At 40.2% G+C, this 26,252-nt stretch overlaps 1 protein-coding gene across 1 annotated transcript in view; it reads right to left on the bottom strand.

Moving 5' to 3' along the window:
* The window catches only part of AFF2 (ALF transcription elongation factor 2), a gene marked incomplete at its 5' end in the record, with an annotated part of 502,187 nt that overhangs the window by 109,897 nt on the left and 366,038 nt on the right, over positions 1–26,252 (bottom strand). The window contains one exon of the mRNA XM_080653155.1: positions 22,980–23,017. Coding sequence (XP_080509281.1) covers positions 22,980–23,017 — 38 coding nt within the window. The remainder of the gene's footprint in view (positions 1–22,979; positions 23,018–26,252) is intronic.

Raw genomic sequence — 26,252 nt, 5'->3', positions numbered from 1 at the left:
GTAGTTATCCTGGGGCATGCATCATTTTCCTAGAAAGAAAAATAGCCCTACTGTGCTTATGTTTGCTGCTGATAAAAATACATTCACAAAGTATTTTTACGTCTGTGGATTAAAGTCAGAAAAAGAAGCTTAGAATAATAATTTATGTCTCATGCCTAAAATAATATATCTTAGTGTAGCCTAGATGTTTGAATAATGTAAAAGGGACCATATGGTTCTATGTCTCTGAATCTATTTTGTTCATCAGTTTATGTTGTTCATTAGATTACACATATGAGTGAGACCATGTGATACTTATATTTCTCTGGCTGGCTTACCTCACTTAGCATAATATTTTCCACATCTATCCATGCTATAGCAAATGGGAAGAGTTCTTTCTTTTTAAAAACTGCATAGTATTCCATTGTGTAAATATACCACATCTTATTTACCCACTCATCTGCTGATCGGCACTTGGGCTGTTTCCAAATCTTAGCTATTGTAAAGTGTGTCATTATGAACATAAGGGTGCATATATTCTTTCTGATTGTTGTTTTGAGTTTCTTAGGATATATTTCTAGAAAAGTGGGATCACTGGGTCAAATTGGAATTCCATTTTTCATTTTTTGAGGAAACTCCATACTATTTTCCACAGTGGCTGCACCAGTCTGCATTCTCACCAGCAGTATACAAGGGTTCCCTTTTCTCCACATCCTCACCAGCACTTGTCATTTGTTGATTTGTTGATAATAGCCATTCTTGAATCTCTCTGGTGATTAATGACTTTGAGCATTTTTTCATGTCTCTTGGCAATCTGTATGTTCACTTTGCAGAAGAGTCTATATAGGTCATTTACCCATTTTTAAATTGGATTGTTTGTCTTTCTTTTTAAAAGTAGTATGAGCTTCTGATATATTTTGGATATTAACCCTTTATCAGATGTATCATTGCCAAATATGTTCTCCCATACAGTGGGCTCTCCATTCACTTTGTTGATGGTTTCTTCTGCTGTGCAGAAGCTTTTTATTTTGATATAGTCCTATTTGTTTATTTTTTCCTAAGTTTCCTTTGTCCTTGGAGATGTATCAGTAAACATATTGCTACAAGAGATGTATGAGGTTTTGCTGCCTATAGTTTCTTCTAGGATTTTTATGGTTTCATGACTTACATTTAGGTCTTTTATCCATTTTGAGTTTATTTTTGTGTATGGTGTAAGTTGGTGGTCTAGTTTCATTTATTTGTATGTACCTGTCCAGTTTTCCCAACACCATTTATTAAAGAGACTGTCTTGACTCCATTGAATGTTCTTGCCTCCTTTGTCAAATATTAATTGTGCATAATGGTTTGGGTCGATTTCTGGGTTCTATGTTCTGTTCCATTGATCTATATGCCTGGTCTTCTGCCAGTACCTAGTTGTTTTGAGTACAGTGGGTTTGTAGTATAACTTGATAGCCTATATTATGATTCCTCCAACTTTGTTCTTCTTTCTCAAGACTGCTACTGCTATTTGAGGGTTTTTTTTTTGTTGAATTTACATTTTTGGAGTAGTTGTTTTGGATCTGTGATATATGCCATTGGTATTTTAATAGGGATTGCATCAAATCTATAGATTGCTTTGGATAGTATGGACATTTTAATGATACTGATTCTAGCAATCCATGAACACAGTATATTCTTCCACTTGTTTATATCTTCCTCTATCTTTGTTTTCAACATCCTATAGTTTTCCAAGTACAGCTCTTTTACTTCCTTGGTTAAATGTATTTCCAAGTATATTAATTTTTTTGTTGCAATGGTAAATAGGATATTTTGTTTAGTTTCTCCTTCTGAGAGTTCATTATTGGTGTATGAAAGTATTTTCTTTAAATGGAAGAAACAATCAAGGGTTGATAAAGTCACAAGGGAACAGCTAGGTGCTCAAAGAAGCCCTACATGAGGTGAAATTTATATCAAAGTTCGAAGAGAAGGATTAGCCAGAGAGGATTTGATATGTCTATTTGATATGACATCAAATCCTCTCTGACATTTGATATCTCAGAGAAGATTTGATATGTCTATTTCTCTGCAGTTTAAAAAGGATACCTTATAAACCTTCCCTAACTCTAACTTTTAACTTTCTACAACAAAAGAATCATTTCTAGCATTTTCTTAGTTTTGTCAACATTGCACTGTTCTCCACTTAATTTCAAAAGTGAGGCACGAGGAGGAGAAACCAAGATGGCGGCATAGGTAAGCACCTAAACTGCTGCCTCGCACAACAATTTCAAAACTACAACTAAAAGACAGAATGGACATCATCCAGAACCACAGGAAGGCTGGCTGAGTGGAAATTCTACAACTAGAAGGAAAGAGAAAAGCTCACGGAGAATCAGAGGAGCTGCAAAGGGCTGAGGTATGGAGACACGTGTGCAGAGAGGAAAGGCGACTGAGCGCTGGCTGACATTCTCTGGCAGGAGGGGGAAGGAAGCCCCCGACTTACTGAACCCCAGTTCTGACTGCACTGAACCCCAGTTCCAGGCGAAACCCCGTGGACCCAGGCTCATACAGGGGGAGTCTGGACTGTCAGGTAGAGAGAAAGGCACACGGAGACTCAGAGACCCGGGGGAGCCACGGCGGGCAGGGGTCTGGAGGTGCACGTGTGAGTGCTTGCAAAGAAGACTGAATGCGGAGGTTACCGCAGGCTTTCCCTAGTGGAAGGGAGTCAGAATCTCTTGACTGCACTGAACCCCAGTTCCGGGCGAGCCCCTGGTGACCCACGCTCTTACAGGGGGAATCTGGACTGTCAGGTGGAAACTCAGGGGAGCCGCGGAAGGCAGAGGTCTGGAGGCGCGCGTGCAAGGGCAGGGCTGACGGGAAGCCAAGACTGTCTGCTCCACCCTGAGACTCCACTCCATCCAAGCTGAGCACAGAGGCTTTTGCAATTTTGCAAGTCTTGTCTCATAAGGCTGTCTCCAGCACCGAACTTCTCCCAACGTAGACACAGCTGATCTTCACAGCCAACTGGCCTGGAGGTCAATTCCTCCCAGTGATACCAACAACAATCAAGACTTAACTACAACAAGGCTGTACACACAGTCCACAAAGGGGTGCACCAAGAGAGTCCACCTCAGGTTAACTGGAGAGGCCAACCTACTGGGCCATATAGGAAACCTAGCACACAAAGCTACCCTACCAACTCAGGGAAGCAACAAAAAATGTGAAGACAAAGAAACAGATCACAAACGAAAGAAATGGAGGAAAACAAATGACTGGATATAGAATTCAAAACCATGGTTATAAGGTTTTTCAAGAAGATCCTAGAAAAGGCCAATAAACTTAGCGAGACCCTCGAAGATATGAAAAAGGACCAACTAGAAATTAAACATACACTGACTGAAATAAAAAATATTATACAGAGACCCAACAGCAGACTAGAGGAATGCAAAAATCAAGTCAAAGATTTGAAATACAAAGAAGCAAAAAACACTCAACTGGAAAAGCAAAAAGAAAAAAGAATCCAAAAAGTTGAAGATAGTGTAAGAAGCCTCTGGGACAACTTCAAGCGTGCCAACATCAGAATTATGGGGGTGCCAGAAGAAGAAAGAGAGAAAGATACTGAATACCTATTTGAAGAAATAATGACTGAAAACTTCCCTGACCTGGTGAAAGAAATAGACTTACAAGTCCAGGAGGCACACAAAAGGAATCCAAAGAGGACCACACCAAGACACATCATAATTCCGAACAAAAGGAATCCAAAGAGGACCACACCAAGACACATCATAATTAAAATGCCAAGAGTAAAAGACAAAAATAGAATATTAAAAGCAGCAAGAGAAAAACAGTTAATTACCTACAAGGGAGCACCCATACAATTGTCAGCTGATTTCTCAACAGAAACTATGCAGGCCAGACGGGAGTGGCAAGAAATATTCAAAGTGATGAATAGTGGAGAGACAAAATGGTGGCAGAATAGACAGACGTGTCCTGAGCCTTGTCCCGGAGCAAATAGAGGGAGCAGCTGAAACTAGTGGAATCCAGCCCAAATTGGTGAAGGAGGCACAGCTGGTGAGACAGTTTGCAGCTGGGAAGGGCAGAGATCCCCTCCCCCGATAAAGGTAAAATCAAAGATCTAGGCAGTAGAATCCACCAGACCTCTGTGCCCAGAAAGTCAGGGAGAAACTACAAGGTGCCAAGCCTTGGTCTCTGAGGACAGGCAAAGGGTCTGACTGAAAAAAAAAAAAAAAAAGGGTCCACGGAACTGCGGGAGGTAGTGGACTTTAGACCTTGGAGTCTGGATTTGGGATCTGAGCTCAAAGGCAGCCCTGAAGAGCTGCTGGACTGCGCAGTGCCAGCAAGAGAGGAACTTGCAGAGACGCGGTCCCTCCTCGTGCTGGGGCCTGCGCCTTTCTCCACTGAACCTAGTTCGTAGGACCTTTCAGATACAGACACTTACCTGTGGCTGAGGTGCAGAAAAAGGGGTGGGGTTGTGTAATCTGGGGAGAGTAGGCAGCGGATGGTCCAGGAGAGGTGGAAGCGAGTCTGGTGCTGAGTCATATCTAAACCCCAGTCGCCATTTTCTCCTGAGAGATAGCCCTCCCTCCAGTCTCCAGGCAACCAATATAGCCACACCCAGATCCCACCCTGAATAACATTATGGAATCTGAATACTCCCTGAGGCCATAGGATCTGCCCAAAGAGAAATCTTTAGAAGCTAGGCACCTCAATTACACGGCTACACTGCCGGGACCCTTCAGAGTGCTTCAGTGTGCCTCGCTGGCAAACTTACCACGGGTGCTCCTGTGAGCCATTACTGGGAGTAAGCGCCTATCCACCACAGGTGCAGCAGCGAAAGCTGAGCCTGCCCACCCAATAACTACAGAACTCTGGGCATCACAGTCACACCTTTCCAGAGTGCAGGCCCCCTGAGCCACATCACCCCAACAGACAGTTCCTTGGTGCCACTGTGAGTCCCTACTGGGCATGTGTGATTTCAATTAAGGGTGCAAGACAGCAAAAATTGGGATACTCCCCTCCACGGCTGCTGACTTCTAGACACCGCAGTTGTGCCTCTCAAGCTCGCAGGCCTACATCAAGAGAACCCAAATAGCTCAAGTAGGGAGCTACACTAGATTACCAAGCCCAGGAGAACTGAGAGATTACATCAGTACAATGATCACCAGAAGAACCTGGGTAGCAAATCAATTGGATCTACAATTAAAACATTACAGGAAAACATGGGGAGACACAAAAGCAATTCCCAAAGGAAAGAAAAAGAGGAATCACCAGAAAGGGAGTTAAATAAAATTGAGGCTAGCAGCTTAACAGAGAAAGAATTCAGAGTAATGGTTATAAGGATGTTTAAACGGATGGATGACAAATACATACAACTCAATGACAAATACACACAACTCAATGAAAATTATAAGGAGATGAATGAGAATGTCACCAACATGAAAAGAAACCAAGAGGAGATGAAGAACGACATAGCTGCAATAAAGAACACAATGGAAGGCTTAAACGGTAGACTAGAAGAGGCTGAGGACCACAACAGCAAATTAGAAGACAAGGTAGGAAAAAACACACAAACACAGCAGCAACTGGAAAGAAGACTTAAAAAGCAAGAGGAGAGCCTAAGGGAGCTTTGGGACAACAAAAAATGAAACAATATTCAAATAATAGGGATACCAGAAGGAGAGGAAGAGAAGCAAGGAATAGAAAACCTGTTTGAAGAAATAATGACAGAAAACTTCCCTAATATTGGCAAGAAAAAAACTATGCAAGTCCAAGAAGTACATAGAGTCACAAATAAGTTGAACCCCAAACGACCGACACCAAGACACATCATAATTAAATTGGCAAACACCAATGACAAAGTAAGAATCTTAAAGGTTGCCAGAGAGAGACAGAAAGTTACCTACAAGGGATCTCCTATTAGAATATCAACTAATTTCTCAACAGAAACACACCAGGCCAGAAGGGAATGGAATGAAATATACAAAGTGATGCAAAGCAAGGGTCTGAATCCAAGAATACTATACCTAGCAAGGCTATCATTCAAAATTGAAGGTGGAATCAGGAGCTTCACAGACAAAAAAGGGCTAAGAGAGTTTATCATTACCAAGCCAGCAATGCAAGGAATGCTAAAGGGACTGCTGTAAAGAGAAGAAAGAGAAAGGCAAAAAGAAACACAAACACTAAGGAAAAATATGACAACAAACATGTACTTGTCAATAATAACATTAAACATAAATGGACTAAATGCACCAATCAAAAGACATAGGGTAGCTGAATGGATAAGAAAACATAACCCATATATTTGCTGTCTACAAGAGACCCACCTCAAAGCAAAGGATTCACACAGACTGAGAGTGAAGGGATGGAAAAACATTTTTCAGGCAAATGAAAATGAGAAAAAAGCTGGGGTTGCGATACTTATGTCTGATAAAATAGACCTCAAAGTAAAGGCCATAACAAGAGATAAGGAAGGCCACTACATAATACTAAAGGGAGCAATTCAACAAGAAGATATAACTCTGGTAATCATATATGCACCCAATGCAGGAGCACCTAAATACATAAAAAATCTCCTGGAAGATATCAAGGGAGAGATCGACAACAATACAATCATAGTAGGAGACTTTAATACACCACTGACATCACTGGATAAATCCTCTAGACAAAAAATCAGCAAAGAAACAGCAATTCTAAATGACGCACTGGATCACATGGACCTAATTGACATCTTCAGAGCATTTCACCCCAAAGCCACGGAATATATGTTCTTCTCAAGTGCACATGGGACATTTTCAAAAATAGACCACATATTGGGTCACAAGCAAACTCTCCCCAAATTCAAAAAGATTTAAATTATATCAAGCATTTTCTCAGACCACAATGGCATAATATTAGAAATAAACTATAATAAAAACATTCCAAAAAGTTCAAACACTTGGAAGCTGAATAGCATGCTATTAAACAATGATTGGGTGATCAATGAGATCAAAGAAGAAATTAAAAACATCTTGGAGACTAATGACAATAAAAACACAGCAATGCAAATACTATGGGACACAATGAAAGCAATCCTGAGAGGGAAGTTTATAGCTCTACAGGCCTACCTCAAAAAACAAGAAAAAATGCCAATAAATCATCTAACTCAACAACTGAAAGAATTAGAAAGAGAGCAACAAGAAAAACCCACATTGCTCAGAAGGAAGGACATAATAAAGAACAGAGCAGAAATGAATGACATAGAGAACAAAAAAACAATACAAAAGATCAACAAAACCAAGAGCTGGTTCTTTAAAAGGATAAACAAGACTGATGAACCTCTAGCCAGGCTCACCAAGAAGAAAAGAGAGAGGACCCAAATAAACAAATCAGAAATGAAAGAGGGGAAATAACAACAGACCCTACAGAAATACAAAGGATTGTTTAAAAATACTATGAAAAACTCTATTCTACAAACTAGACAATCTGGAGGAAATGGACACATTCCTAGAAAAATACAACCTTCCAAAACTTACTCAGGCAGATTCTAAAAATCTCAATAGGCAGATAACTATGGAAGAAATTGAAGCAGTCATCAAAAAGCTTCTATCAAACAAATGCCCAGGGCCAGACGGCTTCAAAAGGGAGTTTTACCAAACATTCAAGGAAGAACTAAAAGCTATACTCCTCAGACTATTCCAGAAAATTCAAGAGGAAGGAACACTTCGAAGCTCCTTCTATGAAGCCAGCATCACCCTAATACCAAAACCAGATAAAGACAACACAATGAAAGAGAATTACAGGCCAATATCCCTCATGAACATAGATGCCAAAATCCTCAACAAAATTCTAGCAAATCTAATCCAGCAGTACATCAGAAAGATCATACACCATGACCAAGTAGGATTTATCCTGGGTATGCAAGGATGGTACAATATTCGCAAATCAATAAACGTGATACATCACATAAACAAATTGAGAGATAAAAACCACATAGTCATATAAATTGATGCAGAAAAAGCATTTGACAAAATCGAACACCCTTTCTTGATAAAAACTCTCAGCAAGGTGGGAATAAAGGGATCATACCTCAATATAATAAAAGCTATATATGACAAACCCACAGCTAACATCATACTCAATGGGAAAAAACTAAAACCATTTCCCCTAAGAACAGGAACAAGACAGGGATGCTCACTCTTACCACTCCTGTTCAATATAGTGCTGGAATTACTAGCCATTGCGATCAGACAAAAAGAAGAAATAAAAGGCATCCAAATTGGAAAAGAAGAAGTAAAACTGTCCTTATTCACAGATGACATGATACTGTACATAGAAAACCCTAAAGACTCCATCAAAAAATTGCTAGACTTAATAAATGAATTCGGCAATGTAGCAGGATACAAAATTAACGCCAAGAAATCTATGGCATTTCTACACACCAATAATGAACTTACAGAAAGAGAGACTAAATAAGCAATCCCATTTACCATTGCACCAAAAAAATTAAGATACCTAGGAATGAACTTAACTAAGGAGGTAAAAGACCTATACTTGGAAAACTATACGGCACTGAAAAAAGAGATAGAGGAAGACATAAACAGATGGAAGAACATACCATGTTCATGGATTGGTAGAATCAACATCATCAAAATGTCCATACTACCCAAAGCAATCTATAAATTCAATGCACTTCCCATTAAAATACCAACAACATATTTCTCAGACCTAGAACGAACTTTCCAAAATTTTTTCTGGAATAAAAATGACCCTGAATAGCTATAGCAATCCTGAGAAAGAAGAACAAAGTAGATGGGGTCTCAATACCAGTTATCAAGCTGTATTATGAAGCCACTGTTCTTAAAACAGCCTGGTACTAGCACAAGAACAGACATATAGATCAATGGAATAGAATAGAGAAACCAGAAATTGACCCAAATCACTATGCTCAATTAATATTTGACAAAGGAGGCATGAACATACAATGGAGTCAAGACAGTCTCTTCAACAAATGGTGTTGGGAAAATTGGACAGATACATGCAAAAAAATGAAGCTAGATCACCAACTTACACTACACACAAAAATAAACTCAAAATGGTAAAGGACTTAAACATAAGACTGGAAACCATAAAAATACTAGAGGAATCCACAGGTAGAAAAATCTCAGACATATGCCGAAGGAACTTCTTCACTGATACTGCCCCTAGGGCAATGGAAACTAAAGAGAAAATAAACAAATGGGACTACATGAAAATAAAAAGCTTTTGCACAGCAAAGGAAACCATCAATAAAGCAACAAGAAATCCCACTGCATGGGAGAACATATTTGCCAATGATATCAACAATAACGGTTTAATCTCCAACATTTACAGGGAACTCATGCAGCTTAACAAAAAGAAAACAAACAACCCAATCAAAAAATGGGCAACTGATCTAAATAGACACTTTTCGAAAGAAGACAGAAGGAAGGCCAAGAGACATATGAAAATCTGCTCAAAGTCACTAATCATCAGAGAGATGCAAATCAAAACAACAATGCGGTACCATCTCACACCTGTCAGAATGGCTATTATCAACAAATCAACAAATGACAAGTGCTGGCGCGGATGTGGAGAAAAAGGAACCCTTGTGCACTGCTGTTGGGAATGCAGACTGGTGCAGCCACTGTGGAGAACAGTATGGAGTTTCCTCAAAAAACTAAAAATGGAACTCCAATTTGACCCAGTGATCCCACTTCTAGGAATATATCCCAAGAAACTAGAAACACGAATCAGAAAGGATATATGCACCCCTATGTTCATCCAGCACAATTCACCATAGCTAAGAATTGGAAACAGCCTAAATGCCCATCAGCAGATGAGTGGATTAAAAAACTGTGATATATCTATACAATGGAATACTACGCTGCAGTAAAAAAGGAGTTCCTACCATTTGCAACAACATGGATGGAGATGGAGAGTATTATGTTAAGTGAAATAAGCCAGGCAGAGAAAGATAAATATCACTTGATCTCACTCATTTTTGGAATATAATGAATGGCATAGACTGATGAACAAGAACAGATCCAGAGACTGAGAAACTTCGAACAGCATGTCATTAATATTTGACAAAGGAGGCATGAACATACAATGGAGTCAAGACAGTCTCTTCAACAAATGGTGTTGAAGGTAGGGGAGGGTCAGGGTAAGGTGTAGAGATCAACCATGGGACTTGTGTGCATGCATATGAGCCTAATCAATGGACACAGACAACAAGGGGGTGGGGCATAAGTGGAGGGTGGGGGGTTATGGGGGAATTAGGACACATATGTAAAAAATAACAATTTAAAAATAATTTTAAAAATTATAAAAAAGTAAAATAAAATATTAAATCTAATCCATACTAGTGGTCACCATAACCTTAAGAGAAATTGTTTCATGTGACAAAGATTTTTAAATGAAACTCTCCGTTGCCCAAAAATTATTTTGGTAAGAAACAAAGAGAAGTTTCCTTCAAAAGTCGTAAGAATTGTAATTGGAAGTCAATATGTTTGGCCTCTTGAACTAAAGTAAGTAATTTGTGTTTTTGCCTCCCTGACAAAGTTTATATAAAGTTACAAAAGAAATTGACAGCCAGTTTAAAATTCAATTGCCATGGCCTAGAGCAAAGAATATCCTTACATGATATTATTATACAATGTCATTATAATTTTAGATATTTTACAACAGCATATTGTACAATTATCCCAAACAAACTTACAAACTAATTCTTTGAATTTTTGGCAGCAATTTAAAAAAAGGGACATGAAAGGATTTAATCCCTTTCAGAAGGAATTAAGGCGCTGGGAAGGCACTTGAGCATTCTATATTGGCCCCTCTTGCCTTTTGTGCCAAGAGGGACCCTCTTCTCACAATCCAATTGCCCTCAGCTGTTGCCTGAACTTTCTGTTCATGCTGATATTGAAGCCTCGTGGTGGCTGGTACCATGGATCTGTCTCTCGCCCAATTGTGTGAGCTGGGCCCTCCCTGGAGAAGAAACCTGAGTTCCCTGAGATATGTGATTAGTGCTGGGGCCCCGCCAGCAGGCCAGGGGACCCCAAGGCAGGTGTTGAGCGTGGAGGCCACGGGGGCATAGGCTACCAAGGAGACAGAACTGAACCTCACATCACCCTGCTTGGCCTCGGAGGATGACTGGTTAGCCAGAGACGGGTCAGATTCCTCAGGAAAGGAACAACCTAAGACAGGCACAGTCGCAGAGGGGCCATCAGGAGAGAACTTGGGGATCAACAGAAGTGGGGCACAGACCTTCACCCCCCCCAACCTTGCAGGGGCCTGAACCCTCACCCCTTTTGAGGGAGGTCTCCTGCCCCCATGGCTGCTTTGCTTCCCATGCCCAGCTCAGATCGGGACACAGGTGACAGACAGTGACTTGGCCCAGCTCAGATTGGGACCCAGGTAACAGACAGAGACTTGGCAGACAGCAGCTGCCCTATATCTAAATCCAGCCTAGCACCAGGAATGCTCAGGGCCTACTCAAGAATGCAAATAATCCTTTCCACTAATATTTACAGGGTAAACTAAGATTGTTGGTAGAGTATTAAATTTGACAGTAAAATAGCCCTGACCGGTTTGGCTCAGTGGATAGAGCGTTGGCCTGCGGACTGAAGGGTCCCAGGTTCGATTCTGGTCAAGGGCATGTACCTTGGTTGCGGGCGCATCCCCGGTCGGGGTGTGCAGGAGGCAGCTGATCCATGTTTCTCTCTCATTGATGTTTCTGAGTCTCTATCCCTCTCCCTTCCTCTCTGTGAGGGGTCAATAAAATATATTTTAAAAAAAAATTTTGACAGTAAAATAATAATCAAGTTTTCAGATTAATTTAAATAGGCTAATTGAAATAAGTGAATATTCAAGAAAATTTAATTGTACTGGACAAAAAGCTGTTCCTAAAGTAGTAACTAAAATTTTTATTGGTAGTTCATCTCATGGTAAAATTCCTGAACATGCAATGAAACTAAAGCAGTCATATTTTTGTGCAAAAAATTAAAATTTAAAGTTATCAAGACTGCATTATAAAATTTACAAAAGCCTCCATTAATCAAAAAAGGGGGGGGGTAGAAAGGTAATATCATGTAAGGAAAAATATCCTACAAGTAAATTACATCTAGAAAATTTTTACTTTACAAAATTAATTTTCATTTGTAATGCTAACAGCAAGACACCCATGAAAAACACACATGGTGTCTAAATAAGACAAAGGAAACTTGTTTGGGCAAAAATAAAAAGGATCCCAAATCAATTATATAGAAAAGATTCCTTTATTAACTTTCGGTCGAGAATATATTTTGTATATTTGTATATTTTCAGAAAACAACTCCAAGACCATGTGGATTCCTGCAACAGAGAGGAATTGACAGGTCTGCTCCAACCACAAAGACAAGAGGAGAAACAGTCCAGAGATGGGAGATGCTGACGATGCCTTGCCACACTAGCAGTCAGCAGCTGTGCGACGCAGCAGCTTGCCTAGGACCCAACCAGAGAGGGTCGGACCTGCATTGCCACCATGTGCCCACCATCCAGATATCATTGCTGACCTGTACACATAAGGAACTGTTTGACATTGAAACGGGGACTCAGAACTGTTGGACATTGAAATTGGGACTCAAACATTTTTTGTTATATTATGTTTATTTCTAGTCTGTGGAGGCAAGATTTTTTAAAGGAAAGAAAAGGGGAAAAAATAGATACAGAGGCAAAGAAGCATTGAACAGACTGTCAAACTACAGCAGGAAGGCAGAGGAGGTTTTTTTGGGGGGTGGGGCTGTAAGAGATCAACCGAAGGACTTGTATGCATGCATATAAACATAACCAATGGATACAAGACACTGGGGGGGGGGCATGTAAAGGCATGTACTGGGGGTAGGGGAGGCCAGGGGGGAGGTCAATGGGGAAAATAAAAGGGGAGACATATGTACTACTATTTGTAATACTTCAAACAATAAAAAAATTAGAAAAAAATAATAAAGCATTATCCTGATAAAAAAACAAAAACAAAAACAAAAAACAACAGAAAAAAAACAACAAAGTGATGAATAGCAAGAACCTACAACCAAGATTACTCTACCCAGCAAAGCTATCATTTAGAATGGAAGGGCAGATAAAGAGCTTCACAGATAAGAAAAAGCTAAAGGAGTTCATCACCACCAAACCAGTATTATATGAAATGTTGAAAGGTATTCTTTAAGAAGAGGAAGAAGAAAAACTAAAGATAAAAATTATGAACAACAAATACATATCTATCAACAAGTGAACCTAAAAATCAAGTGAATTAAAAACCTGAGGAACAGAATAATCTGGTGAATATAATAGAATCAGGGGCATAGAAAGGGAGTGGACTGATAACTCTCAGGGGGAAAGGGGTATGGGGGGTTCATGAAGAGACTGGACAAAAATCATACACCTATGGATGAGGACAGTGGGGGGGAGGTAAGGGCAGAGGCTGGGGTGGGAACCGGGTGGAGGGGAGCTATGAGGGGAAAAAGGAGAAACGATTGTAATAATATGAACAATAAAGATTTATTAAAAAAAAAAAGAAAGATAAAAAAAAGTGAGGCACGAGTCTTCACGAGTAGTGTGATACTTTAGGTATCTTGGCATACATAGTTACTCTTTTCCTTCTTTTCTCTCCTACCATTCAGAAACTTTTTTTTTTTATATTTTATTGATATTTTACAGAGAGGAAGGGAGAGGGATAGAGAGTTAGAAACATCGATGAGAGAGAAACATCGATCAGCTGCCTCCTGCACACCTCCTACTGGGGATGTGCCTGCAACCTAGTTACGTGCCCTTGACCGGAATCGAACCTGGGACCATTCAGTCCGCAGGCCGACGCTCTATCCATTGAGCCAAACCGGTTTTGGCCACCATTCAGAAACTTGATATTTACTTCTACTGTGAAAATTTTTCCCTCTCCTTAGCTGCATTTTCCTACCGGACATTGCCCACAACTCCACATCTGCTTTTATTTCATTATGTCTTTTGCAAGTGATTTTCTGCTCTCTCAAATGGCTTCAGCCTCACTGTTCACCAGGGACCTCCTGTTGATCTAGGGTGATCCCACATCTAAGTAGCTGCTTGCTCTTTCATCTGTGCCTAGTAGAATGCTTACACATGCTTCCATTTCAGAGCCTGTCTATTATATTGTAGTGCAATGATGTGTTTGTTTCCCTGCTAGAGGGTGAGGATCTCCAGGGCAGACTTCACCTCATTAATCTCCCTATCAACTGAGCCTAGCAAATAGTAGGTACACAATTAACATTTGTTAAAAGAACACATATGTATAGATTGCTAGAATTTCTAGAAGATCAGCTATGTGATTCTGAGTTTTAAGTTTTCTAAAAGAATGGCAACATTAAAATAAAATTCTTGGTGTAATTCTTACATACTAAAAACTGAGTTGACTTGTACAAATGGATTAAACAGAGTTGTCCATTCTTGTCTAAGCAGTACTAGTAAATGCTAAGAAGAACAGAATTATAAAATAACATGATACTTTATAAAGTACTGAATAAGGAGGTATTTTATGAATGTTGTTGCTTTAAAAAATATATTAATTTCTTTAAAATGGCTTAAGTCCACATTTACTAGCTTGTTTGAGGTCCCTCTGCTTCATTAATATACTTTTGTTTCATCAGTATGGTTATTAGATTGTTAATTCACCAAATAAAGAAAAAAAGTTCTAAAAAAGGTTTTGAAAGATGAGTGCTGGTAATGAGACTAAACAATATGTTTAAAGTTTTGAAGATACTCTTTTTGTTGTAGATATAAAGTTAATATAAATCAAAGTTGGCATAATTTTTAAAGTTCCTGCAAACTTGTTAACTCAAAATTTTAAAACATTCGATGTCATATTTTAACAAAACAAACTGTTACATAAAGTTAGGTAATAAATATTATATTAAAAACTGAAAGCAAATTTATGGGTATTGAAAGTGAACATGTGTGTCATAAGAGTTGATGGTAATGAGGCAGTGAGTTCAAAGTGAGAGAATTTCTGGAATATCAGGGTCCTGAGCTGTCTGCTTTCTCGACCTTAGTTGTCTCATCTGAGACTGCCTAGATGATGCAATTCCAATTACCTATGAAATGGAGGGTGACCAGAAATTTGTGCAAGTTTCATTAGCTGTGAAGATGATTGCTAGAACTTTCTGCATCTGAATATAGCTATCTGGGCAAAATAAAGGGCACAATGTATGTATGTATGTATGTATGTATGTATGTATGTATTTATGCATGTATGTATTTTTATAAATATATATTTTTATTGATTTCAGAGAGGAAGGGAGAGGGAGAGAGAGATAGAAACATCAATGATGAGAGTGGATCATTGATTGGCTGCCTCCTGCACGCCCCCTACTGGGGATTGAGTCTGCAACCTGGGTGTGTGCCCTTGACTGGAATCCAACTGGGGACCCTTCAGTCTGCAGGCCGATGCTTTATCCACTGAGCCAAATTGGCTAGGGCAGGGCACAATTTATTTTTATGCAACTGTTTAGACAGAAGGTTTATTCCTATATTTGCTTTAACTATCCTTAAAATGGCCACAGCTGATTAGAGATTGACTATATTTTTGTTGATATTGGGAGTACACTGGTCTGGATGCCTCACTGAAACAAGTTGGCAAGGTGGCTTACCCACTGCTCTTCTGAGGCTTACTGGGGACTGTTGGCTTCAAGGGTCTCATTCAGAAGGACATACTCCTAAATGTGCCCTAAAATCATTGAGGATTGCTCTTCAAGTCATTTGTAATTCATGAAAATCATTTACTATGACAATTTAAAAGAGTCACAGGAGATATTATACAATTTCAGACTTGGGGGATTATTTTTTCCTTTCCATGGTTAACTTTTAAAATAATCTGCTCACTTCTAATACTCTTGTAAAGACTGGACATAAGTTATTCAGCCCTAAGTTTCTCAAAACTATGAGTCCATATCTCTATGTGGTCATTTTATTTCACATGGACTTGAGCATCCAATTTTTTGTTCCATAAAATACCATGCTGGATAAAGGTGTCCTCTGGTCAAACACATTTGGGAAATCTTGGATAAGACAAAATTAAACAGACCTCTTTCTATAGGACTTATTTGAGCCTGCATTATGTAAATGTGCAAAGGAGAGCTGCAGGAAAAAGAGGTGATAGTGTAATACCAAGTCTCTGTGGTGTTGAAGCCTTTTTTTCTTAAAGGAGACAACCCACAAGACTAGTGTTTGGTGGAACACAGTACTGAATCCATTGACTGATCATTCTGAGAGGATGTGGTGATCCCAGTGACATTCTACATGCATGTGATGTGCCTGTGTCCAAGAGCTTCACAAGAGATACAGACTCCAAAAGCAAAATTACCTTTGGCCCTAAGGGGTCATCTAAAAAGCTAAATGCCTTTGGAGCCACACTATCTTTTATATAATATAGCTATTTAAAACTGTAATGATGTGGCTTCTTGTCTTTCATTTCACAGATATATAAGGTAGAAATAAGGGGGAAAGGCATTATGTGTGTATAAACATATATGTATTATATATGCAATGTTTAATGTATGTGCTTGTATGCAGCTACATCAAACTTTAACATCAAATATGTCCTAAAATAAGAGTAACTATAAAACAGGATTTCAAGCTTTAGTTTTTTTAAAGGTAGAAGAACCTTATAAATTATCTAGCTAGGGTGTATAGAAAGGAAAGAATGTGTCCAATTTCATACTACAAACTAGTGTTAAATTCAGGACTAGAACCTAGGTCTATGAACTCTGTTTATGCTTAAAAATTAGGGGATGAATTGATGATTCACAGTAACAAATTAGAGCTCTTCAATGGTATTTGATTCTACTAGGCTAATCTCTTCCAACTGGATAAGCTCTGAGAATGCTAAATCTCCACTACTTCTAAGCCTTGATTTCCAATCTGACCTTTCACTGATTACCACCTCGGCACCAGTGTCTCAATCCAGCAGTCTTTAAAGTCCTGGTGCAAATGTCTCCTGCTCTTCCACCCCTTCTCCAATAGTGATAACCAGAAGCACTTTCTGTCCTTAGAGTTTCCATCATACTTATCAGTACCCCACTTAACAAACATAACTCTATTTTGTTTTGAGTTCTTTGCAAACCGATTATCTCTCTCCTACTGGACTCTAAACTCCCCAAGGGTAAGACCCTTGTCAGATTTATTTTAATTTCCTCATCATCTATCAAAGTTCTGGGAATGCTATAGATTCTCAATATATATTCATTCAGTGAATAAATGAATAATTCACAAAATCATGGTCAGGAAAATATTTGTGGCTATTTGCCATTTTCAATAATGAAACCACAATATCTATAAAATAGATCTGTTCTTTTTTAAATTACATATGTGTTACATATGTGTCCTTATTCACCCATTACTCCCCATCCCCCCACTCATGCCCTCTTCCCCCTGTTGTCTGTGTCCATTGGTTAGGCTTATATGCATGCATACAAGTCCTTTGGTTGATCTCTCCCCCTTACCCTCACCCTCCCTTACCTTCCCTCTGAGGTTTGATAGATCTGTTCTTAAGTAAAGTTGTAATTTCCTAAGCAGAGTGGATTCTTATTTTATGCTTGACAACTGCTCTCTCTCTCTCTCTCTCTCTCTCTCTCTCTCTCTCTTCCCTCTCTCTTTTGGTAACAGATGTCAAGTTCAGTTAGATTGAACTCAACTTATTAGTGCATGGCTTTTAGCCAAAAGCAATTCACATTTGCAGAAGTGTACTATCATATATCCTATCTAATAAAGAGGGAATATGCTAATTGACCCTCATTCCATTGCAAAGATGGCGGTGCCCATAGCCAATAAGGAGGGAATATGCTAATTGACTGCCCCGCCCTCAAAGATGGCAGCACCACAGCCAATAAGGAGGGAATATACTAATTGACTGCCCCACCCTCAAAGATGGTGGCATCCACAACCAATAAGTATGGAATATGCTAATTTACTGTCATGCCCTCAAAGATGGCAGCACCCACAGCCAATAAAGAGGGAATATGCTAATTGACTGTCACACCTTCAAAGATGGCGGCGCCCACAGCCACAAGATGGCAGCGCCCAGTGCTCTCAGCCCTGCCAGGGTGGCAGGTGCACGGCAAGGCCGGGCCCGCCCCCAGGCGGGCCCGGCCTTGCCATGCGCCTTCCTCCAGAGTCCCACAGTTCCCTCAGCCCTCCAGTTGCCCAGGGCTGGCCCAAGGTGCAGGCAAGCCTTGGATGGCGGCTTCCCAGCCGCCTGGGGCCGCTCGAGGCTCAGGTAACCAGGGCCGGCTGAGGCTTGTGCTGCCGGCAGTGGCAGCAGCAGAGGTGTGATGGGGTGTTGCCTTCCCCTGATCTCCAGGTTGCCTCCTGCCCCTGAGGGCTCCCGGACTGTGAGAGGGGGCAGACCAGGCTGAGGGACTCCCCTACTCCAGTGCATGAATTTTCATGCATTGGGCCTCTAGTGTCTTAATAACAGAAATGTTTTTTTAATGCATGTGATGAGTCTTATATGGTAGAAGAAATCTGTACATCTCTCAGACCTGTTGTCACAATGAATATTTGGATATAATTGCTGCAGAACCTGAATATCCAAGTGAAAGTCTCTGTGACACATTAAAGAGCCACAGTTTGAACATACTAACCAAGCTTTGATACAAGCATGATTCTAATAGACTGAAAAATACCCCAGCATCTCTTGCCCTGATAACTGATCTTAAGAATATTCAATTTTGATTCTTACTCTCAAAGGTAATATTTAATGTTTCAAGGAAAAGTCATTAGTGTATTCAGGTGTATTATGTGATTACATTAAATAAGCATAAATTTAATTTCTTTTATATGGGGTGTAATTAATGTGTACTACAATCTCTCTATGGTGATGAAAGAAACTTGCAACCATGAAGGTATTAAAAATAAACTGAACAAATAGTTGAGAAATAGGGAGGGGAATTTCAACCTTTAGACAGGAAAATATACAAACTAGATGGATATTGTGAATCATTTACCATCATTCTAATGAAAGTGTACTTAGCCTTAGTTAGATCTTGGGAAACAACAGAATTTTAGAAAATGCACATACCTTTTGCAATATATCCATCTACACACAAGTTGGCAAACTAGCAGTATGCTGTAGCTATGTGTTCACTAGTTTATGAGGCATCACTGCCCTGTTAATGGATCTTATATCCATAACAATTTTCAAAGATAGTGATTTAAGAGGGATCTCTCTTCACTGAATGAAAATTAGATGGTACATCAGCCTAACAAATTCCAAAACAAATGATAAGGGCTCAGTAAATACCTACTCAATGTTTTAAAGTGCAGAAAGAGAAAGGGTTGATAGTTTAAGCTTTACAGTCATGGAAGAGTTTAAATCTGTGCCATCTTCTACCTGACCAACTAGAGCAGGGGTCAGCAAAATTATCCAGTAAAGGGACACATAGTAAATATTTTTGGCTTTGTATAATCTCTGTTGCAACTACTCAACTCTGCTACTGTAGCACAAAAGGAGACATGGGCAGTATGTAAACAAATTAATGTAGCTGTGCGCCAATAAAACTTTTTTTTGTAGACACTGAAAGTTGAACTTCATATAATTTTCACATGTCACAAAATATTCTTCTTCTTTTTATTTTTTTCTCAACCATCTGCCAAATACTGCACATGAGGATGATATCCGATTGCACATAAGGTAATCTTCACCAATGTGTGTTCATACTTTAACTATAAATGAAGCCTCTACTTTTCCAGCAAGACTGTATGCTTAAACAATCAAATGTTAATTATTTTATCTTTATTGTTGAAGGTATTATAGATGTCCCTTTTTGACCCCGTTCCCTTCACCTCTCCAGGCCTTCCCACACTATTGTCAATTCTTGCATAAAAAATCAAGCCAGTAACTAATCAGAGGCAGAAGAGCTAGAATAAACCAGAGCAACATGTGACTATTTTACATGTGGCATGATTCAAGAATAAGAGACTGAACAACTTGGTCAGTTAGAACACATGGGCCCTTCTGATCTGGTACTCCACTGGTGTAGAGCCACCAGTCTCATTAAACATCCAGACCAGGCTCCTGCAAGGACTGTTTTCTGGGATGTGTCCAACTTGTTTACTTATTCATTCATTTAGAGTACATGTATTGAACCCTTACTCTATTTAGGGTCCCTGTGCACTGTGTATAGCTGAAATTCTCTGGCAGACAGCAGAAATGGAAAGAGAACCACTATATATAAAACATTTTAAAACTCCACTTCTTCTCTGCTGTCAGGCTGTGTAATTGAGCCAGGCTCTGGAATTTTTGTCAGAGTTGAGGAGACTTCTCTACTTAATGTGCTCCAATGGTTGTGGCTAGGCAAGTGAGTTAGATATTGTGAGTCCCAGTGTAACAGGACACCCAAACTCACACTGAGAACAGTATCTTATCAAATTAGAAGACAATTCTAAGCCTCTACCAGATGACTGTAATGTAGGCTTATTACTAAGTAGATTTTCAAATATATTTAAAAGTATAAATCTCCATATTCTATTACTAATTATTTGGCTCTTTTAGCTTTCCTGTTTATTCTTTAGAATATTCCTTAAAGTGATAGACATTAGTTAGAGTCACACTGTAAATTAATAAGAGCTCATCCTATCTAATAAAAGAGTAATATGCAAATTGACCATCACTCCAACTTACAAGATGGCCGCCCCCATGTGGTCAAAGATGGCCACCCCCATGTGGACACAAGATGGCCGCCATAAGATGGCCGGCAGGGGACGGCAGTTGTGGCTGATCAGGCCAACAGGGGAGGGCAATTGGGAGGGCAGTTGGGGGCAATCATGCCTGCAGGGGAGGGCAGTTGGGGGGGGCAGGCCTGCAGGGGAGGGCTGTTGGGGGGAACCAGGCTAGCAGGGGAGAGAAGTTAGGGGCTACCAGGCTGACGGGAGAGGGCAGTTAGGGGTGACGAGGCTGGCAGGGGATGGCAGTTGGGGGGGACCAGGCCTGCAGGGGAGGGCAGTTGGGGGCGACCAGGCCTGCAGGGGAGGGCAGTTAGGGGCAACCAGGCTTGCAGGAGAGGGCAGTTAGGGATGACCAGGCTGGCAGGAGAGGGCTGTTATGAGCATTCAGGCCAGCAGGGGAGCAGTTAGGCATCAATCAGGCTGGCAGGGGAGTGGTTAGGGGGTGATCAGTCTGGCAGGCAGAAGCAGTTAGGGGCAATCAGATAGGCAGGCAGGTGAGGAGTTGGGAGCCAGCAGTCCTAGATTGTGAGAGGGATGTCCGACTGCCCTTTTAGGCCCTATGGGATAGGGCCTAAAAGGGCAGTCGGACATCCCTCAAGGGGTCCCAGATTGGAGAGGATGCAGGCTGGGCTGAAGGACACACTCCCCCCCCCATGCACGAATTTCGTGCACCGGGCCTCTAGTAAAAATATAATTAGCTGTAGGATTAAATCCTCACAAGGAGCAGGGAGAAAACTAGTCCTACTTTCCAGCCACTAGAGTATGATCTAATGCAGCTCCAAACACTACCAATGGGCAGTCTTGTGTATGCCAAGATAGAGGTTGGGACTCACTTCCTATTGAGAGGGCTTGAATTTGGGAGGTGTTTGTCCCATCGAGGGCCTATATTTACATGCCTCCAGCACTTGTCCCATCCCTTGTGACCTGGGGGACACATGTACATGTAGGTAGACCAAAGCGGGGCACGTGCAGTCAGACTAGGGGAAAGATCACCGATGGCTCACTCAGGGACTATAGTCCTTGCCTTGGCCTCATTAGCACCATGCTCTAATTCATGAAGGTCACCTGTTATGGGCTCACAGCACAGAAGCCTTCTGGGCATAGATAGAAAAGAAATCAGGCTGCAGAGAAGATTAAACCCCCAACTGAACACCCAGAGAAAAATGCAGCATCTAAAACTACTTCCATAGGATGATTACAGCATAATACATTTCTAGACTACAGATGTTCCAGAGGCTACAGAAACCCAACAAGGAATATTCTGTAGCTTAAGAAAAATTCAACTTGAAAATAAAGTACATCAAACCTTTTGGAAAAAAGAATTAGAATTTACATTTAATGGCATGCTAAACACCACCCTAGTGACTTGAAAAAGTTAATTATTTTCCAAAATACAAGCAGCCTTCTTGTCATTGGCATTAGCTGATTCATTCTCCCAGAAACTATTAAAAATAAATGCACTCCTCTTTTCTACATCGGGTACCCACTATAATGGAAGTTAGCTGAGATAAATTAACACATAGTTCCTAAAGATGTGATATTACCAGACCTACAATAACCCAGCAGATATAGCAGATCTTCTCTAGGCCACATGACTAGGAGGACTGGTATGAAACATAACACTGTAATCAGATGTCACAAACCCAAATGACAAGACATACACCCTTCTTAATTTGAAAGTCTCCCTTCTGGAAGAGACAGGATGTCTATATTTAAAAGACTGTCATGCACTTTGTTTATAATTTAAGAGTATACCATAAAATTCCTTAGAAATAACTATCTGTTAGGTAGAAAGACTTATAGTTAAATATAGTACATGAGTTTTTCATTAACAGAGTCATGAGGCCTTGATGCCAAGGTGCCGAACCTCCCCCTCATGGTTGGAAAACACTTGGCAGATTTTCAGCTATTTACATCTCTGTCGTTGGTCCAAGATTTGCAATTAAAATTTAAGCTTTTTAGCATGTCAAAACCCAAAGATTCGAAGTACTATGCATTGAATATGATTATAATAATATTTGGCAGCTACTCATGGATGGCACATATTAATTTATGTAAACTGGGCACAACTTAGGGCACTTTGGGATAAAGACCACAGGAAAAAAAAACAAAGGCTGGTCCTGACTTATTGGAGGTATTTTTGTTTGTTTGTGTGTTTTCTGTTGTTTTTAAATTGTCATGAATGGAGATTAACTCAAAATCCAAAGTGTCTTTTATGACTATTTTTTCACATGCATGGAGTCCATTCAAATTAAAATTTCCAACTAATAAAAAAAATAACTTACTTCACAGGATTATTCTTAGGTTTTGCCTTTTCAACAGCCTGTAAACAGAAGGAAAAATGCAATTAGACAACATTAGCAAGCATAACCTTTGCAACTAGTTACCAAAACAATAAACAATATAAAATGCTCTTCAGAAAGATAAGGAGCTAACTGAAGCAGGCTGCTGGAGATAAGCAGACTGTAGACACAGGAAGCAATTTTACTCTCCCAGGGAACATGGTTACATGCCTAAGTACATCTTTCAGATACAGGTGGGCATTTTCAGGGCTGCCTGGAAAGTTCAGCCATGTCCATAGGAGTAGCACTTAGATTCACAAGAGGATTCTCCTCTTCCAGCCTTTTCATTCTAATATTCCCCTGTGTGGTCCTCCTTTGGTTTTTATGACAGGAGGGGTGGTAGATGCAGAGGGTATGGTCACTGGCATATCTTGGATTTTAAAGTCTGTGGTAGTGAGCCACTTACCCTGTATTATTACTGACACTTGGCTGCACCTGCGTGGTGACAAAAAGGCTAAAGTGTCCATTTCTAAAATGATTTTTAATAGCATACATTACAAAAGGGCAAGGAATGACCGAATGCTCAGATCATTGTACTCCTGTGGAACCTTTAAGAAAACACACCAAATCATTGAAATGAGAAAATCTCTGGGCCTCTTAGCCTGCATTGCCTCAGACATGGAGCCTGGTTCCAGTTTATTGCTGAACTCATTGATCTGTGTATAGTCCATTTATCATTCATGAAAAGAGCTAGTGATCTTCACAGTATATTAGAAGAAACAACTCAGATCATCTGTCAACAGCCTTCTGATTTCTGTTTCCCTCTCCACAGGGATTGCATCTCCTTCAATTATTCTGGAATTAAAATGTTGTTAAGCAACACAGCTGGGGGTGATGATGGTAGAATGGCTATAGTCTATCAAACTGTTTAAGCACCTGGAGGTTTTAGTGATGATTTTTTTCATACTTTTGTAGCATAGTTATGTAATCAGAACCAAACGTACTTGCCTAGACTTTTTGAGGCTATAGAATAATATTTAATATGGGGAGTACTAAAGCAGCGCTTAGACAACCTCAGAGTTCTTCAGATCTTTAAAAAAGTATCCAGTTGGAGACATTCTTATTTGTTAATATTGGACATGGGTGAGGGCTAAGAGAATAAGAGCATACTGCTGTAAATTATAAAGCAGAGGCAACAGCTTGTAACAGAGACAATTTATAATATAACATTGGTCTTGTTTTGGATGGCCAGTGCACAAGCATGCTGAACCCTTCTATGCATAACAACAACTCAATGCACCTTGAAACAATTTTTTTTTTAAATGAAACACTTCCCAAGTTTAGACATTAGTGCTGGAGATCCAAGTCCTCCTCTATTCTCAGGTTCTATTGCTAGGTAAATACCCATTAATATTTGGACATTTTCTTTGGCTTGATAGGCAAAACTTATTTTCTCAACATCTGTGCCTAAGGTTGACATTTGGCAAGTGGTGGAAAGTGAGAAAACTAGAGTGAGATAACAGGTAAAAATGAGGAATATGTGGCTGGCTGACCCAAGTCATGTCTCACATGTACTTAGGATATTAATGCCTGTCCTGGTAAAGAATACTGAAACAAAGAGGCTGATGCTGTTGAGGCCCAGTATGTGGGATTTGTGCACTGGTAGTGGGCGTGGCCTGCAGGGATCGGCCCACTCTAGGAGCACACTGACCACCAGGGGGCAGCTCCTGTGTTGAGTGTCTGCCCCCTGGTGGTCAGTGCGCATCATAGTGACTGGGCGACCTGTAGTTCTGGTTGTTCTGCCATTTGGTCACTGGGCTTTCATTATATAGGATTGTTGTTCATGCCAAATTCACAAATTAAACTTTATCACAGGTATATATGTATAGGGACAAAACATAGTATACATAGCATTTGGTACTATCAATGGTTTCAGGCATCCACTGGGGGGTTTTAGAATGTAACCCCTCAGATAAGAGGGACTACTATACTTTCATCTTTATCCATATGCCTGTAGTAGAAAATACAGTAGTCTTTCACATGTGTTTCTCCTCACTCTCACATCACTACCACACTCAGAACACTTCTGATATCAGATGTATGATGATTTTTTCCCTTACCAAGCAATTTTCTGCAATACCAGCTGGGCGTCCTACAATTTAACTCAATTCTGACACTATATACCTGGAGATAGCATCAGATCCTATAGGTTAAGGGCTCAGTCCCAAAAGACTGACCCCGCACTTCAGTTGCCAGTTGCAGTCCAAGTTGTCACCTGTACTTCAGACTTGTGGACTATAAATAAGAGGTTACCATAGTCCCCTTCTCAGGTTCAAATAATTGTCTAGAGTGGTTCACAGAATTCAGGAAAACAGTTATTTGTGTTTACCAATTTTTTAAAGGATATGGTAAAGGATACAGATGAATAGCCAAATGAAGATGTATATAGTGTGAAGTCTGGGGAGGGTCCCAAGCATAAGGACTTCTCTAACATCCCAGTTGTGGATGTGTTTGCCAACTTAAAAGCTCTCCAAACCCCATATTATCAGAAATTTTATGGAGGCTTACTAACATAGGCATGATCAATTATTTATTTTTTTTAAATATATTTTATTGATTTTTTACAGAGAGGAAGGGAGAGGGATAGAGAGCTAGAAACACTGATGAGAGAGAGACATCGATCAGCTGCCTCCTGCACACCTCCCACTGGGGATGTGCCCGCAACCAAGGTACATGCCCTTGAGCAGAATCAAACCCGGGACCCTTCAGTCCGCAGGCTGACGCTCTATCCACTGAGCCAAACCGGTTTCGGCAGGCATGATCAATTATTAATTCATTTTCCAGCCCCCCTCTCCCTTCTCTAGAGAAGTGGGGAGGGGGAGAAATAGCGCTGAATGTTTCAAGCTTCTAATCATGGCTTGGTCTTTCTGGTGAACAGCTCCCATACAGAAGCCTAACCAGAGTTGCCTCATTAGGAAAACAAACAAACAAACAAACAAACAAACATTCCTATCACCCAGGAAGTTCCATGGGATTCAATATCTTGCATTACCAACTTGGGTGCAGACCAAATATTAAAACAAAAGGTGCTCTTAATGTTCTTATCACTTAGGAAATTACAAGGGTTTTCAGAGCTCTGTGCCAAGAAGCGGGGCAGAGACTAAAATATGCTTTGTTTTATCTTAGAATACCAAATACCAACTGACACTGTGCCTCAGGGTCCTTACTGACAAAATTAGGAAGCTGGAATAATGACTCTTCGTGGTCATTTTAAGG

The sequence above is a fragment of the Plecotus auritus genome (assembly GCF_963455305.1).
Source record: "Plecotus auritus genome assembly, chromosome: X".
Classification (NCBI taxonomy): Eukaryota; Metazoa; Chordata; class Mammalia; order Chiroptera; family Vespertilionidae; genus Plecotus; species Plecotus auritus.
The sequence above is the reverse complement of the archived record's forward strand: the minus strand, read 5'-3'. Positions and strand labels throughout refer to the sequence as shown.